The 17,848-nt window shown below is 44.9% G+C and overlaps 1 protein-coding gene across 9 annotated transcripts in view; it reads right to left on the bottom strand.

The window, feature by feature from the left end:
• LOC121600591 (G protein-coupled receptor kinase 1) overlaps positions 1 to 17,324 on the bottom strand; it is a 97,682-nt gene extending 80,358 nt beyond the window's left edge. Inside the window, exons 1-3 of one of the 9 annotated variants that reach the window (XM_041929313.1) lie at positions 17,115 to 17,324; positions 16,266 to 16,653; positions 11,675 to 12,387 (exon numbers count right to left, since the gene is read on the bottom strand). In XM_041929313.1, coding sequence (XP_041785247.1) covers positions 11,675 to 11,787 — 113 coding nt within the window. In that variant the 5' untranslated portion in view covers positions 11,788 to 12,387; positions 16,266 to 16,653; positions 17,115 to 17,324. The other 8 variants (XM_041929304.1, XM_041929310.1, XM_041929305.1 and 5 more) reach the window with 8 other exon arrangements.
• Between the last annotated feature and the right edge of the window lie 524 nt (positions 17,325 to 17,848).

Genomic DNA, 17,848 nt, shown 5'->3' with positions numbered 1-17,848 from the left:
TCACGGGAAAAGGTAAGCACCAAGAAATTCATCTCAAACGGCAGTCCCGCTGCTTCCCCCGAATGTGCTTCAAGCTCTCCTGATCAATACCAACGAAACCCGAAGCCAAGAGAGAAAGAGAGAAAGAGAGTGGCAGTGACACTTCCTTCCGTACTTCCGTACGCTTCAAACTCGCGCATTACGGTATTACGGCGGCAGAAAGATGCAAATAACGAGCAGCCTCGGCGCGGCCCGGCAAGGAAGGCCCAATATTTCCGAAGAATATTGTGCAAATAAAAATCCACCCCGTGCCGGGCTTCCTCTTATCGTCGGACGACATTTGGTTTCTCGGTGTATGTGTGTGTGCGGCTGTGTGTGTGAGTGTGAGTCTACGCTAAGAGCATCGTAAAGCTACGGATGATTGTAACATCCGCCAACAGTTCACAGCCACATAAACATGCATACCACACCACGCACACATAAAAAGGCACATTACCATCCACGAAAGCAGCATCGACGACGAAGACTTTGCTGTGTATGTTTTTTTGTTTTGTTTGCTTTAAAGCGGAAAGTCTTTTTATCTATTTTTGAATGTGCAAAACAAACACTAAAATACCGCCTTTCCCAATACACATTCCTTCCCGAGCCTAAGAAACAACCAATAGCATCCGTCGGGCGGCGTCTGAAAGCAGGGCCATGGGTTGGAAGCAGAAAGTGCGTGTTACACGGCAACCAACAATTCGGTGGGTAGAACGGAGCAACAAGACCCTGATAATTGTGGTATTATAGTTTTTGTTCCATTAGCTACGATATTTAATAAACTTCTAATCAAATTTACAGTGACATTGGAGCAAAACAACTTATCGGTGATATTTGCTTTGTTCTACTTGCAAACAATATTTAACAAGGGACTATGCAAACAATGCAAGGGGACATTGTTGCTCCAGTTTGCCCTAGCCTTCCCTAGACCCTCGCAGGACACACCTCCTCTCAGCCTGCCCGAATAGCAGAGCTTTTGCAATAAAACACCATCATGTGATTTTGGAACACATTTCCGGCATTCTCAGCTTTAAAAAAAAAAACAGACATACTATGTTTTCTGTTTGCTCCATTTTGATGTTTTGGGACGAGAAAAAAGGGAGGAAGCATGTCGCTTTATTGTTGTTTTCGCTGTTTCCTTTCCGATCGCCTGCAGACGGTGCGCGGCTTTGCGGGGGCTCGTGTCTATCAGCTATGCATGGGCATAATATATTTTTATGTTTATATGCGCCAACCGTGCATTGGCTGTCAGACAGTGGCATAAAAGGGCCATTGAACGATGCAAATAAAAAATTGAAATGCCAGAGTCCTTGGGCAGATGAGCCCAAGAGTTTTCGAAATTGCAGCATCAAATCTGTGTTTAATAAATAAACAATGCGTTTATTCCGCCAAACTTCACAAAATACACCAACACGACCAGCTCTAAAATATTAACGCGCCCCCCTCCCTGGCAGAAGAGCAATCGATAAACATTGCCCAATCAAGCGAGCGGAGCTATTTGTTTAGCGCCGAACGAAACGTCCTCAATTTCTACCGGCTTTAGTGTAGTGTGTGTGTAGCGAGCTGTGCTGCTTATCGCAATCATAAAATCACGCCCGATATCGGAATCTTCGCCCCTGTTGTGCTGCTTCTTATCGTTGTTTGCACCGCGCACATGCTGCTAATGATGGTGCTTTTATTCCTTTGTCCTTCAGTTTTATCTACGGCAGCTTGCATTCGGCCACTCGCCTAACTGACTTTGTAAAATGCAGCAACCAGTGGTAGTAAAAAAAACTAGCTTAAATCCATACTTAAACGTCTGGTGAGGAGCATGTGGTGAATGCGGCAGTGCAGTGCGTGAACACAGCAAAGTGAAACACAAGCTATTTTATCGACAAATGCGTTTGTTTGCCTATCGGGGTTTGCTAATCGGCTTCTCGCGTACAACTCCCGGGGCCGCTGCCGTCCGCTGTTGATCGCAAATGTTGATCTGATCGTTTGCGTCAAAGGCATTGCTTAAATATTTTCTTATGCTCCCCGCTCCTCCCTCCTGACTACTCCGTTTCGTTTGCTGCTTGTCTAATCAATTGGTCAGCAACGATCGCATCATCACCGATGGACGCACGCTGGGTGTGTGTGTGAACTTAGAGGTCCATTGACATAATAGTTATTCATTGTGGCCATTTTTTCTATTGGTACAATCAATACTGTAAACAAGAAGCTGGTTAGCGTAATATCGTTTGCAAACACATGCACACAGTGGGATATTTATTAGCATGTAGGCGAAATTTGCCAAGCGTGTGAAACACAGAAAGTGTGTTTACATTAGAAAGAGATACAGTCACAAATAAGAGATGTAATAGGAACAAATATTACACAACAGAATCTGCATTTACGATCGTAAATTTGCATAGTGGTGGTGTGCACGGTAAATTCATAAACCAGCAGCACACGAGTTTGATGATATTGCTTAAATAATTACTCTTTTAAATAGATAAATTCAACTGAAAGTTGTTTATTGATGGTGGTGACAAGATTCGATGCCGTAACTTGTGCATTGCAAAACCAAGCGCTTGCCACGACACTAAACAACAGCACAACGAAGCAGTTGGTTAATCTAGGGTAAAAACAAGCTCCCGAAATTGATTTTTGTAGCCTAAATTGTTTATGTAGGCTTGGAATAAATTATATCACACCAAAACAATTGCTTTTGAAGTGTACAGGAGAAAAATTAAATTAAATTAAAGGCAAAAATAACATGAGAAAAATATTTAACAACAACAAACCATTTAATCCATCGTTGGGTGGTTTATCTTATAAAAAGGTAATTATTAGGTAGAATTAACAAATTAGCTTATCACAAGAGCCAATCTTGCCATTTGTCACTTGCCCAATAACAAAAACAGAAGCGTAGGGTGGTTAACTTGTCATGCGAAAAAGATGACTACTTCTGTTGGTGTTATTGTCGATATAAAAAAGAAAAAAAAAACGGAGGTAAAAACACCTTGTTCACCTTTTGCTCGCCAGCCGAGAGGAGCCAGTACGAGTGCGCACGGGTACAACATTTTAACGCCCAAAGCACAAACGCATCGAGGAGGACGATTGGCCCCGATTAGTGGCGGCCCTAGAGCGGCCTCTGTGTTGTTGCCCGATCACCTTGAAGCAGCACACAACACATACGGGGATGGAGTCGCATGTACGCGAAATATGGCGACGGTTAGTCTCGACCAATATGCGGGAAGGGGGGGGGGTCTTTAGGCCGGAATGGAAAAGTGACGTGACGCAACGAAACCTCTGCCCTGTTTTGCTTTGCTTTTGCACAGCGACGAGCGTAAGGGCGTCCCCAACTCATTGGGGAGTAGGAGAGGAAGGGTGAGCAAAGTTGTGTCGCAAAAGTGCCGGCAGTTGCAACAACAACAACAAAAAACCCTCAAACCTTCGATCGACAGCGGCACCCCAAGGGCCTACACAACAGGGCTGTGCGCGGAGGGCAAAGGAAGGTGAAACCATTAATGACATCAACCGGCGATCAAGCGATGACGGCGGGTGCACATTTTGCCCTTTTTTTTGGTGTCGCTCGAGGGGAACCGTTTGCAACACCCTGCACCATGTCGCGCTGTGTTTACAAGCTGCGGCGCCAAACTCGAAAATTGAATTTCAGCAGTGCAGCAAAACAGTGAAGCAGCACATGGCAGAGGGGCAAGACCGGGAGAGGTTAATCGGGCTACCGTAACGTGCATTGCGCGTGCGCATTCACTCCGCAGAGACTGTGCTGTGCGCGGCAGTAAAATACTTTTGCATTTTGTTTATTTTCTTGTGCTTTTTTTGCTTTCCATTTCTTACTTGCCTTCTTCTCACATCAAAGAGCGATGGTGCCGCCGATAACTGTAGTGGTTCGCGGTTTTGTACAACTATCACGGTGAGCAGGCTTATCTGTGCCCTAAACCCCTTACACCCAAAGAACCCGTGGTCACGTGTGTCGAGAGGTGGCGGCGGTCGAGAAGGAATTGGCACGGATTTTATTGTAGCAGGTATTTCAGACGGGGCTTCCCTTTCTCTCGCTCTCTCTCTCTCTCTCTCTTGCCTCCGTCTGCCTTGTTCCAGCGAATCTTGTTTTATCTTGGTAGGTTGTTTGTTTTATTAAATAGGCGCTAGCGCACAGCTGCGCGAACCAGCTTGAGCGCCGCGGTTTTCAAGATCATCTGAAACTACAACCTCCGGGGAATGGAAGTATGTAGAGCAAGTTTTTGTTTCTCTTTTCCTGAAGGTTTTTAAGTCAAATTATTGAGTAATATCTCACAAACTTTTCTGACTGTGGAGGAAGCTAATGCTCAACCACATCTATCCAATCGGCAATCAATTGAAGCAAAGTTGCCGAATAGCTACATAAATTAATCATAAATTAATTACCGCCCATAAATTATTTCAGCAGCGATTGCATATTCGCATTAAGAACTTCTGTGCGCGCTCTTTCAATGTTTTATGCATCGATAAATGTTCGCAAGCAAGAGCAAGACACCCAAACCCCGAAAAAGATGTTCACTAACAACGTTAGAGGATGCTCTAGCAGAGCGCAAAAGAATATCATTTTAAGACGACGACAGGCATCGTGACGATCACTTTTGGGGTGATGCTATTGAGCAGCGGCCAGCAAAAACGCAAAGAATCCATCGCTCGTCGAGCATCGTCATCATCATCAACATCATCCACCGAATGTCATCAGCGTCCACGTGAACATTCTTCCATCACATTAAGAGGTCGTCAAATAACCCCCCATCCAACGCCAAGCAGCAAAAATGAACGAAAAAAGACCACAAGCGCTTGCTCATCTTTATTTTATGAAAGTTCGAGCCAACCCCTCACACGTTTGCCTTCGTAAACCCGTGACTTCAGTGTGTGTGTTTTTGTGCTATTTTTTTGTCTTCTTCTTCTTCCACCGCGCTTCGATCACATTTAAGATACAACATTATTTATGTAGCGTAATGTTGTTAGAGACAGGGTCAGCTGTGTCAGGCGACGCCGCGCGTCAGTCGGTTGGTTAGCTGCTGTACGATATTTTGCTAAATTTATGATTTTATTCAGTTTTCACTCCCGGTCCAGAATGCATCCGACGCAGGGGACCACTTTATGGCTTAATTTCCAAATGAATTATTTATTTCGTTACGTGCAGCACACACCAATCATGCCCGGTGTGACAGTTTTAAAATGAATTCCTGCAATAAGACCCTTCAATTCTTACTGAAAAACAAACTTTCTTGTCATTTCGGCACTGAAATGCACTGGGAAGACAACTGTGGCCCAGCAGTAGTACATTGTGGACACAAATCTCACGATAAATAGCTTAACAGACATATCAAGTGAAAGTGCTCTATAAGGGGAAGCGCCATGCTAAAACATCCTATCGCCGCAGAGTGGATCCTCTCTCTCTCTCGAGTCGACGATCCGTCGGCAGCCGACGGTGGACACGTCTTCTGTCCTATAAGAAAATGAGGCTCTTCCCATTGGAAGGTCTGACCCGTGATCAGCTTCTATACTGTTCACATGCAGCCGTTTGATCCGTACCGTTCGTTGGATGAGGAAACAAACTCCCTAATAATAATTTCATCCCGACCTCACACCCAACGCCCCACAGGTTCGTTGCTTGCTGTGGACATAATTTTCTGTCACCATCGCTATCCTTAACATACGGCTACCGTCGACAGTGGTATAAGACAAACACACACACAAGAGCGTCTGTGTCCTTCTAGAGGAAGGCATGACCTGCCCGCACAAAGCAACGATCCCCGAGGCGCCACAAGACCAGTAGCCAACCAGGCAGCGAACCTTTTTCCACATACGCTCAAGACAACACACACAGACAACACTTGAAGCGGCACAAGCTTAAGCGGTATCCTTGCGGGCATCCCATATGAGCACCGGGTTTCTTTTCTTTTCTTTTTATCCCACTCGCGTTGTTTCGCCTGTACCGTGTGCAAAAGTCAGCACAGGAGGAAAATATTACTGTTTGTGACATGAATTTCACTTCCAGACGCCAGCCAACCAGCATCGACACGACACGGACAGATAGAGAGATAGAGATAAAATGAGACGGAGAAGGGAAAGGCGACGGTCGGCATTGAAGAGCTTCCTTTAATATGTTAGTTTTTCCATCGCATTTTCTTCGACGGAAGCACCCCGCCTACGGGGGAGTAGTGAAAAACGGTTTAGGGGATGCAATTGTGTGTGTGTCTTCGTTGCCTTCTTTCTGGCTTCCACTGGGGGGCCACCCACCTACTGAGAAACACATACGCACCTACGTAGGTTGAAGTATCTCATCCGATCGCTGGCTGGAGGAGTAATTACTGTGGGGAAAATCGGTCGGCACGGCCTGTACTTGTGGCTGGGTAATTGTGTTGTCTTTAGACAATTTATCGCCCAAGTAGATTGTTTGATGTAAGCGAGCGATGAACATGAGTGTTTGCCATACTTTTAAAGTTAATTTGTTGCAATATTTTGTTTGCAAGCAGAAGAAAAACGACACGAATTCTATTGGCAAGATTTGGGTGTCTTGAGGGTAAGAATAAAACACGGAAATAACGCCTTTTAAATGACTTAAAACCCTTTTTATAGCATAATTATAGTAATGGCTTCAGAATCATCCCTGTAATCCCTAACGGGAGACAGTTTGACCGTGAAATGTTTATCATCCTGCAGGCGCCGCTCTAATGGACAAATTTTCATTCCGCAAATTTTATCATTAAACGTAATACCTTCAATCCATTGTCATAAAGCGCCTACCCTCCACACATACAAACCCCATTACCACCCACCAAAGGTAGCACCACGGGCACAACTTTGGCGCTGCCCAGAGAGCGTGACCCAACGAGTTTGTGTGATTTATTGTACCACTCGCTCTGTCCGCCTCTCTATCTCTCTCTCCCTCTCTTCTCTTTCTCGTGACATTTGCACATGGGCACGTACACACACTTTTCTGTTACCCCGCTATTCCTCCTCACCAAAATTCTTTCTCCCTTCCTTCCGCTGAGTTCGAAAGCTGAGGGCAGAGTGCAATCTAGCACACCGTTGGACACTATTATTCTGAAGTATCCACTCTCACAGCTAAAAGCTCCGTAAACGATGCTATACAGATGTGTATGTGTGTGTGGGAATGTATGTTGGGGGACATTTTGATTTATTTTACCACTGAGCACTATTATGAGATGACCGAAGTGGGATGAGTTTGCAGCATTCGAGGTGAGAATGTAATGCTGGCTTCAACCGTGACGTTTTAGTAGACCACAGTGTAGGTTCTTAGTATTTAATAGCTTTAAAGAGAGATAGCTGTGTTTTTGATATACATTAAAAGTGCTAACTATTCAGCTTTGGAACGTCCCGGAACATAACATGCTACCCAGTTTTGGCAAGGAAGTCCTTCAACTTTAACTGATTTAATAACCGATTCCACAGTCGAACTAATCCCGTCCACTTTGGGGCTTTCAAATCGCTTACTCCCTTATCTGCGTAGGAAACAATTACAGCTGCACAGTACAAACGGCCATTACGAGTTAATTATCTAAGCAAACGCTCAATCAATTGAACCTTCCCAACTATCCCACTGTTTCCGTTCGATCCGATGATTGGCTGCTCCCGGACAGCAAGCTGAGAGGCTGCGAGTGGTCCCCAAAATTGGGTCAGATAGGCCTATCGGAAAGGTGTACTTACACACACACAAACACACGTCTAACTGCACCGAAATGCATCCGTTCGCATCGAGCTGATTATAGACTTTGTGTTTCACCCACTCCCTCCGCCTCCTCCCATTCATTTGCATTATCAGCATCATCGACAGCATCATCAACGGCGCGGGATGGAACGATTGCCACATGGATGTTGCTCGTCTGTTGTTTTTATTGTCCGCCCGCCACACACACACACACTCATCAATGACGCACGCGCGCGCGCGCTTGCTCACCGAATCAAACTCCCAAACACCAAACCCAACCCCACATCACCCCATGAAAGCATAAGTATGAATTATCAGGCGCAATTTACACGCTCCATCAGCTCGACACACCTTTCCAGCAACACGCACCCGACGCACACGACTCAACCAACCGACCAGCGCGAATGCGTCGGAAAAGCTCATCCCTGGGCATCTGTTGTGTCATGACCGGCAGTTGGCCAACCGGGTTGAAAATGAGAGCAGAGACTTGGGCCCCCGATCTGTCCGGCACTAATTAATTAACAAATGAAAAGTTCCGAACAGTGAAAACCAAACCGCAGGTTCGATCAGTCTCTTTGGGCCGTTTCCACCGAGAACTTCCGAACAGACGAAACGGTTCCGGGCAGTTCCAAAGCAACCTAATGGAGATTGGATACTTCCCGAAAAGCTGTCAAATAAAATGTGAAAATTATTAGAACGATTCGATTTCGCCCGAGCCCGTCGAGAGGCAGGATGTTTCAATTATTTTGCACAACAAAAAGGAAATGATTCCAGGCAAACACGTAAAAATCGTTACACTAAAGAGCGACTGGCTGGACAGCTGCTTGTTGCGTTTGCTTTCATTTGCGAGATCAAAACGAGAGTTTCTACCAGCAAAACAATTAAATATTTTAAATTAACTTCTGCCCGAGCGGGCGGGTTTCACTTGAACCTGAACACAACGCTCCATTTCATATGCAAAAGCTAATTGCACTGGCCCGGAAGGTGTGAACATACAGACGCGCAAACGAAAAAATTATTTTTCATAGAAAAAAACACTTCACCCACGCAACGAACAAAGCAATTTCGATTCGGTCGCTTTCGGACGCTGCCGCCGCGAGGGACGCTTGTGTTCGGTTTAATTAAACGTTGTTCGGTTTGGGAGAAATGGAAAATAATCGGATGGAGGTGATGGGTGGGTCGGGGTGATGGTGGAGAGGGAAACACATTTCTACTTTTTCCTGCCACCCAATCTGCCCACCGCAAGAAATGGCAATTGCATTTCATGCATTTGTGGCGCTGGACGGCGGTGTGTGTTTGTGTTCAATTTTCCTATCAACACGCGAATGCTGATGCGCTTTATATCTTCACCTCCCATGTACCTGCAGCCCCTTTCCTTGCGTGCAGAATTTATCAACCATTTTGGCGCGCAACATGAAAAGCGACCAGAAGAGTCCGCGGATGAAGTGGTGTGGTGGGCCGGCATCATCGGTGTTGTTCCATTTCGGTTCGATAATCGATTTTAATTGATTAAATAATGGGTACCACCGGATCAGAATGATTCAATTGACATATTTGGCTTCATTTTCGAATGCGTGTGTGAGTGTTTGTACGAGTATCGCAAATCTGACGTGCCTGTGGGCGTGCACATAGAATGGAAGGGAGGGTAAAAGATTGAATATTTGCCAGGGACATGCGGGGGGGGGGAAGTGATTGCCAATTTCATTTATACTCAGCTATGCAAATGAGGCAAATAAAGTGAATGGAAACAAAAACGTTACCACCAATCCAACAATGACAAAGCCCTAATTAAGACCTTCGATTCGAGCTGTTGTCCAGAAATCTGATATTATTATTTACATTCTGATGAAAAAGCTAAGAATTGCAAAACCTGCTGAAGAATCATTAGTAGTTTAAAAGGTAAATTTGTTCAAAAAAAACCCTGATGTGGAGTCATCCATTCTCAGAACAAAGTGTTCCACAAGGGTTTGATGCGATAAATTACAAACTACCACATAATCAATGCATCTGGTATCTAGATCAAACTGATGATATCTCTATCCTAATATCACTTGTTCCGAGTCAGTAGCGTTATTCTCATAATCAATGATTCAACTACCTTTAGCATAATCTTCCCAGATCATGAGACTGTGAAACAATGGTGCCATTGGTTTGGGCCAATCGCTGTACACAATGAAGACCTCCAGCTACTTAGCACATTGATGCAAATCGGTCGAGCTTGTTACAACTCTTTTGTCTCCGCTAACTGGCAAACGGTTATCGGCTATCGTAGTTGCTCCTCACCTCGAACCGATGGCTTTGCTTATCTTGGATGTCATTGAAATTGCAGCTCTAGGCACCGACGCCGGTTCAACTGCAAGTTCAGGCGTAGGATACAAGCAGCGTGAGGCGTGTAAAACCAAATTGCATCCGTCGGCATCGACAGCAATGATTGACGAGTCGGTCCACCTTGACTCGTAGGGAAGATGTGGGATTAAAGCCCACTGGCAAGGAAGTCGCCCAACGACGACATACCAAGGATTTTACAGAACAACCTTGCATTTGGGTAATCTTCACCCACAGACTAACAGGTGCGAACGAGTCCGTGGATTATGCAGTAACTCTATTTGCAAGATAGTTCTATGATCATCAAGAATATCACACTGCAAATGCTGATTGTTTCTCGAAAGGGCAATGTCTTGAAGTACTAAAGAGAACCTTGGATAACTGTGTAGACTTCCTAATGACATCTAGAAGATCTTATTTGAATCCAGATATATACGTCCGATAAGTGAGCTCACAGTCTGCGCAGAGCGTATTGGGGGAGTGCTAAAAGATGTTTCCGAATGTCCGTTGACGATAATCTCAACAGACGAAGCAGCAAAGACTACTACTTAAGCTACCTTCTACAAAGATGTTGAAGCATTTCTCAGAACAGAAAACAAAACCCTGACGTAGGCAAATCGCAAACCTAATAGCAAACGCTAATCTTTCGGCCCGGGTAGGAAATCTTGAAGAAAATTCAAGATATAGCAAAAAGAAAAAGTATAACCAAAACAGACACAGCTCTACAATTGATTCGTTTCGTTCTGCTCTATTGTTCGAAAGCGATTTCAACTTTCACTTGCGCCGAACTTCTCCTCCCCCCATTAGCAATTACCTTGATGGTGAAAAGAATTTCCCTGAAATTAGGTTTAACGTTACTTTACGCCACCCGCAGCTCCGAACAACAAATTAAAGCGGTAGAAACGTCGAAATAAAAACAAACAAAAACCACCACTATATCGGTTTTCCTGTTGGACAAACTTTTCCAGTCAAACCTCCCCTAGCTAGTGAAAAACCGGGAGGGATGTAACGTTCGTGCGCACGAGAAAAACGAACCAAACCACCACTTCTCGCTGAAGAACCCCTTGGAGAGATGTTTTTTTTGTTAGGTTCATTCCTGGGAAATTGGGGTGTTTGCAGGGGTATCGCAGCCACCAATTGGCGCGTTTTATTGTACGCGTGTGTATGGTTGCCTTCTATCGCTTGCGTACTCATTTGCTCTAACTACCACCCTCCCTCCCTTCACCCTCCTGAGCACCAAATCACCAAATTTCCAAAACACAGTACCAACACTCTGGCGAGCGTTACAGGTGGAAATTGAAAAATCGGTAAAGGGCGTGAAAGGAGACGCCAGGTGGCCGGAACACTCGCCCGCCTTTTTAAACTCCGCTGCTTGTAACGTAAACAAACGGCATGTACGCGTGCGGATCTACCAGAGGCGCGATGCTTTGGGCCGCTGCGCAAAGAATACACTTCAGTGAGGGCATAAATTTAACCGCCCCACACAAACCGCCCCCTCTGCCAGGACAGTAGGGCAACAGCAATTTCTCGCGCAGTTAGATGGAACAGGCGAGAAAAGGCACGACAGACATGGAGAGGACGCATCAGCAAACTGGGCTGGGGTTTTCGGAACGCAGCTATTTAGCAGAAATAAACAGACAAAGCACTCACCTTGGATCGGGCAGAACGATTTTCTTGCTGGCCCGGGCCGCCGGCATACACTTGGATTTCTCCATCGCCATCAGATAGCTGACGTCGGCCAGCACTGCCTCCAGATCCGCCATCTTGCGTTCGCGCTTTTGACAGCGGCCTCCTGTGCGTGAGTGTGTTGCTACGCTTGCGATGGGGTTTTCGGCGGTGTGTTGCTAAGGCCGGTCTGCCGGTACAGTAGCAGCTAGCGCTCTCTCTCTCTCTCTCTCTCTCACACTCTTTCGTTCACTCTATTTTTTAAACGGTTTAGCAAATCGATTTCGATCGTTGCCACACATACACTCCCTCCTCTTGGACACTTAGAACTCCCCTTCCCTTCAACCGATACAGGTCCACCGTGAGTGTAAACCGAGCCGAACCACTTACTCTCTCTCTCTCTCTCTCTTCAATTTGTTGTTTAGTACACTTGAACACTTTTATACTTAGTGCACTTGGGTATTAGTAGGCTTTCACAAATCATACCATCGCTACTCCCCATTCACACAAACACACGCACTGGCTGGTCACACACACGCGTTTGGCCTATGATACCCAGGCACAACAGTAATACACACGTTTTTTCTTCTGTTTTCTAACCAACAACAACACAGCAGCTCGTTTCTTTCAACACTTTGGGTTGCAACAATTTTGCACACAACTCGACCCACCCGGGAGAACACTGTGCTTAGTCACAACTGAAAGAGAGAAGGAGGGAAGAAAACACTTTAGCACGAACAGCTCTTATAACAAAACTAATGCTTTGGTCCATCGACTTTGTAGAGGAATAGAAGTGTCTGCACATTCATCTCAGAGATCTTCGTCAAATCACGTGTGAATGTTCTTGTTAGGATATCTTCAATGTTGTTGTTCACAGTTTTTTTTGCGTTCCAGATGTTTCATTTGTAAATTAATTTTATTATAGTATTCAAACATGGAGTTTGTGTCAGTAAAATGCTCCAACGACAATCTTTGGATGTCGTAATTCCAAAGATCATCCGTAAATATGAGTACGACACTTCTTGTGGTGAAAGCAGAAGGGATTGCAAGTTTCTCGAAAAGTGTCTTACATAAAAAGGGATACAAATATTTTTCAATTCTTGGTCAGGCTCTAGAAACGGCCGAGTTTCTCCAATAACGCTCAGACACTTAAGATATTCCCAAGAACAAAAAATCAAAGTATGACATCTTATGACCTTTCATATGACTTGTAATTCCACTCCCTCTCAGGATTATATCAGTGTAATTTTGTTAAAAATTTGATGTTCATAGGAATTTCGAGATGTTTGAGATGATGGCAAGACATCATAAGATGATGATCAACAAACCTAAAATCAAACCCAGGGATTTGTCCTTAGGCATAGAGATTGTTCTTCACCAAACTCTAATCCATTTATTGAAAATAGTTTAAGGCAAAGTCTGAATGTCTGAAGTCCTCAATTCCATCGAACAGTTCAGAACTCAGACATTCCTCCCTAAGTTCACATATTTCCTGATTACATTGCAATGTCCGCACACTCCCAAAACACTTGCAACAAGACACTCTTACAAAACTTTATACAAAACCTACCACCTTGTAAAGTATTTCCCACACACACACACACAGAGGCCTTGCTCCGTTGTGGTGGCATCAGAAACGGAGAAGAGCGTAAAACAATCAACGGTTCGGTCGTCCTACACTCGGCGGCATCGCGGGGAGCTGATGATGCATGAAGTCACCAACCTTGGCGAACCGAACCGAACGGTCGCTTCCCCCCTCTTCCCAAACCAACATCCGCCAACCTTCAACTGGCCGTTCAATGCCGACGACCGCGAGAAACACGATGACCTATACACACATACACCGCGCCGTGCCGTTGTTCTGGACCGCCTGGTCTGGTCACATCCACCACCAAACAGTGCGCCCCACGAGGCCACACTGTGCTGATTGGTGAAGTTTTAATTGAAAGCAAACGACACAATAAAAAAAAGAACAAATTCACGCACACTGCAAAGGGCACAGCCGCCAAGGGTCGATTGTGTGTGCCACGCGCGTCCTTCGACAGTGTGCTGCTGCTGCTGTTTGTGGATTAATATGTACGAAAACCCATCAGCATCAGCAGCATGGAGGGAGGAGGAGGAAGACGGAGATGATCATTCCTTCCCTCTTCCCCATCTCACTTGTTGGAAACGTTGCAAAACAGTTGACTTTGGATTTTTGCAAAAAAATAATACACAAATTAGAAGTTCCAAGTAAACTGTTGCTGGTGTTGATGCTACTGTTACTTGCTGTGCGAGCCTGCTTCGACCGTGTTCTAACACTTTCGATTTCAAACTCAAATTAATGTTTTTTTTTTGCAAACCAAAACCCCCCTCCCCTCCATTTGTTCAAACAGACGCGAGCACAATGGAGCCGCTAAAAATATGGGCCAACTGCGTTTTGTAAACATGCGGCCACCCTGTTCCATCCCCCTCTCCGCTCGCTTTCTGATTCGAGTATTTTTCGCTTCACTAAACATACACCAACACACACACACACACACAAACTCACACATACATTACACAGGAACGCACACACTGGGTGCGTGCGTGCGTGCGCGTGGGGGAGCAAACGCGCGCGCGTGTCAGCAGCAGGCAAAATATAAACTAAAAGCAACAATTCGCAACCGGAGCACGGGAAGCCGTTTCGATGCCCGTGGAGCGATAGTGAGAAAGTATTAGAAAGAAGAAGAAGAAGAAGGGACAGTTGGAAGAAAAATATCAACTCGGACGAACGATAAAGAGACCAAATTGGGGAGACTGTTCTCTCACACACTCAAACGCTCTTTCTCGCTCACATCTATCGCTCTTTTGTACGTTTTCACCCCCAAATGAATATTTCGAAAAAAAAGTCTCTCTGGATGCTGAGAAACTTGTGTCTTTTTAGTGGCATTTTTTACCCTCTTTTGCTTGACATCCGGTGAATTACAAAACAATAAACATACAACTCAAGAGAGGGACAAGAGAGGGCTAATAAAAAGAGAGAATGAAGGAGCAAGCGTTTTTTTTCTATTAAAGAAGAATAGATAGAATAGATTCACTTGATTTTTTATATTAAAAGTGAATTAATTATGTCTGCTTATTCGTCCAGCAATAAGCAGACATCCGATTTACAAAACAACTCCATTCGATCGAATGAGCATAAAAGCACGGCCTAAATATGTACGCGGGAGAAGAGCATGAGCTCGCGGAGCTGTCTCACAAACTCTGCATGGCTCACCTTTGCTCTCTCACGCCGCCACGACACTCAGAGCCCAGAGGAGATGGAGAAAGGGGTTGGATTAGGGGGATGAAGAAGGGGCTAGGGAGATTCGCTCACTTTTTCGACTTCTTGCAAATCTCGCACTTGCGTTCTGCTGCTGGCGGGTCGCTGCTAATCACGAAGACGCAAAGAGGGCCTTTTTTCCAGCAATTCATCATTGTGTCTCCCACCCCGAAGGGTCTGTTGGAAATTCCGTACAGAAAGTGAATCGCTGTCACTTTGCAGTACGGCTTATTATGTGTGTTTCTTGTCTTGTTTCGTAAATAGGTAGAAATTAGAGACCACACAAAACAAACACTACAGGCTCGACGCACACAAACACACAGCGCAGGATGGTTCGTTTTGGGGTTTTTTTGTTTTGTTGTTTTTTTTCGCTTATTAAAATGCATTTTTAATGTGTAGTACATTATTTCTCTCTCTCTCCTCTCTGGCATACACCTACACTCTCACACACACTTACACACATGTACACAGACACACAAAATAGGGGGGGGGGCATTTCAAATTTGCGTACGCGCACAAGCCGCTTGCCGCTGTTTTGCTTCACGGCCTACTACACCTCCAGCTAGGTTTAGAAAAAAAATCCCCCTTTTAGGTTTTGTAAGAATAGTAGGCTTCTTCGTGACATCTTGCACACACACACTTAAATGCACCTGTAACAACCGAACGTCAAGCGACAACGGAGACGATCATGTTTTTTTCTTCACCCTTTTTACGGTATAATCACATTTGCTCCCCCCCTACCATTTTGTTTATTTGTCATTTCTTTTTCTTTGGAATCGGTGAGTGTAAGTGTAAGTGTGTGTGTGTTAGGGGCATTTTTAATTCCACTTCGTATCAACCCCCCTGCCTGTCCCCCCTATTTCGGACTTGATATCGGACAATTTTGCACCTGATAAAGAAGCATCGCGTTTTGCTTCAAATCGGTTTACACACACACACAGTCACACAGTCACAACCGATAGTACACTTCCGCACCCACTTCCTTTTTGCTTTCCGTGACAAACGCACAGAGAATTTGTGGGAGAAAAAACACTTTCGCAATCACTTACATTTCCTTGCCACTGGGAGAGAGACAGAAACGGGCGGTAACGCGCGGAACAACACTGAAAAGGAGGGGAGGGAGTGCGGGGTCGCCCGCGGGGACAGGCTCGCAACAGAGTCCAGCAGCGCACAGCGTTGTATGACGCACTACTTGTGGAGCGCGCTTACCACCGACAGCCGTTTGCGCGTACAACAAGAGCAGTTTGCCATGAACCCACACCTCACGCGGTTTAGTTTTGCGTATTCACTTACATTTTTTTTTCCTTGCAGGGGTTTTCCACGCACATACACACACCCACTTTGCTTGCACCTCCCCTTTATCGCACGCTGTGCGTGGTGTGTGTTATTTCTTCCTTCTTTTTTGCCACCTTTTTGCTATTCCCACTGGGAAGTGAAAAACCTGCGACGGTTCAACAAGAGATGCTCCCGGAGCAGCACGCGGTGCGATCGGCGAGTCAGCGCGTTGTGGACAGTGCTCGTGCCAACCGTGAACTGTGCTCTTGGCCGAACCGCACACGGCAAGCACGGCACTCGGACGGTCTCTTTCCCCCCCATTATCTCTCGCTCCCTTTCTGCGCGGTCGTGCGCTGCGTAGCGTTCGCTTAGCGCAATGTTTTCGTACGAAGTGTGACAGGTTAACCTGTGTGTGTGTGTGTGGGAAGGGGAGTAGTAGGAAACAGCGTTAGACAGACGGTTTTGCGATTAGACTTATGTTAAGTTTTGCAGTTTGGAGACATTTTTAAAAGGAAGTTGAGCAATATTGACGAAGGGCAAGCTACCTAGAGAAGGGAACTTGTGCTTTCCAGCGGGGTACAGGAGGCTGGAACTAAACTTTGCTCAGCTGTCTGTTTTGTGGGGGGTTGCTTCTCGCGAAACGTCAAAAGAAGACGATGTCAAATATTGAACTTAAATCACCCTGTAACAATTTTTACCTTGTCTAGTAAAAACTCTTCCACTTTTTGTGGGTTTGTAAGAAAAATGAGATTGAACATATAAATAGTTTCACAATCGATAATTTCCTTTTTTTCTTAAGCAACTTTTTTTCTTGGTTCTATGCGTTAGATCGAATTAACCTGGTGTGTAAATATGAAACCGAATTACCTTTTATGCCTTAAAAATAGATTTATCCTCTTGCTACGTGGGTTTGAGTGAAATGCGAATCGTGATCTTCTACATTTCCTTCTGTCTTCCTTACGATTTCAAAGTTTTTCAAGATTAAAGAGTTAAATTAGAACCTTCCTCTCGCGAATCAATTACTAGACAGACTCGTCTATCGTCGACAATTCTGTCTTGCATCTATGCATATGTGTACTAGATCGCTTTCCTCAAAAAATCAAACAATCTCATTTTCCGTGCCTACTAAGGTTTTTGATTTCTATTTTTGAATTCTCACTTTTGCTGTACATTTTTAAATATACCGCTAAACTGATTCCCTAGTCCCCTTAATTCATGGTTATTTTCATGGTAAATAAAAAAAGAAAACAGTTTTGTTCCGATTTTGTTCCGTAAAGTATTTAGTAATTTTTTCAAGGTTCTGCAAATCGCAACCCTCAATGGAGCCGCCTAGTTGGTGTTGCAAAACCATAGAACACAAACAGCACCATGTTCTACAGTGTATTTATTTTTTTTAACATCGGTTTTTGTTTTTGCCGGATTGGATCCGATCCGGTGCACTGTGGTCAGCACCAATACGAATGCCACCATGACCTATTTCTCACTGCTTGAGGGATACAATGTCATAATGCTGGTCTGTAGTTTGATATAAAAATTGGAGAAAACAATCGGTCACATTTTTAACGTTAATTTGAGACAACTACGGCACACCAGCTTACTGC

Source organism: Anopheles merus, chromosome 3L (assembly GCF_017562075.2).
Source record: "Anopheles merus strain MAF chromosome 3L, AmerM5.1, whole genome shotgun sequence".
NCBI lineage: Eukaryota > Metazoa > Arthropoda > Insecta > Diptera > Culicidae > Anopheles > Anopheles merus.
Note: the sequence above shows the minus strand (reverse complement) of the source record. Positions and strands in the feature narration are given on the sequence as shown.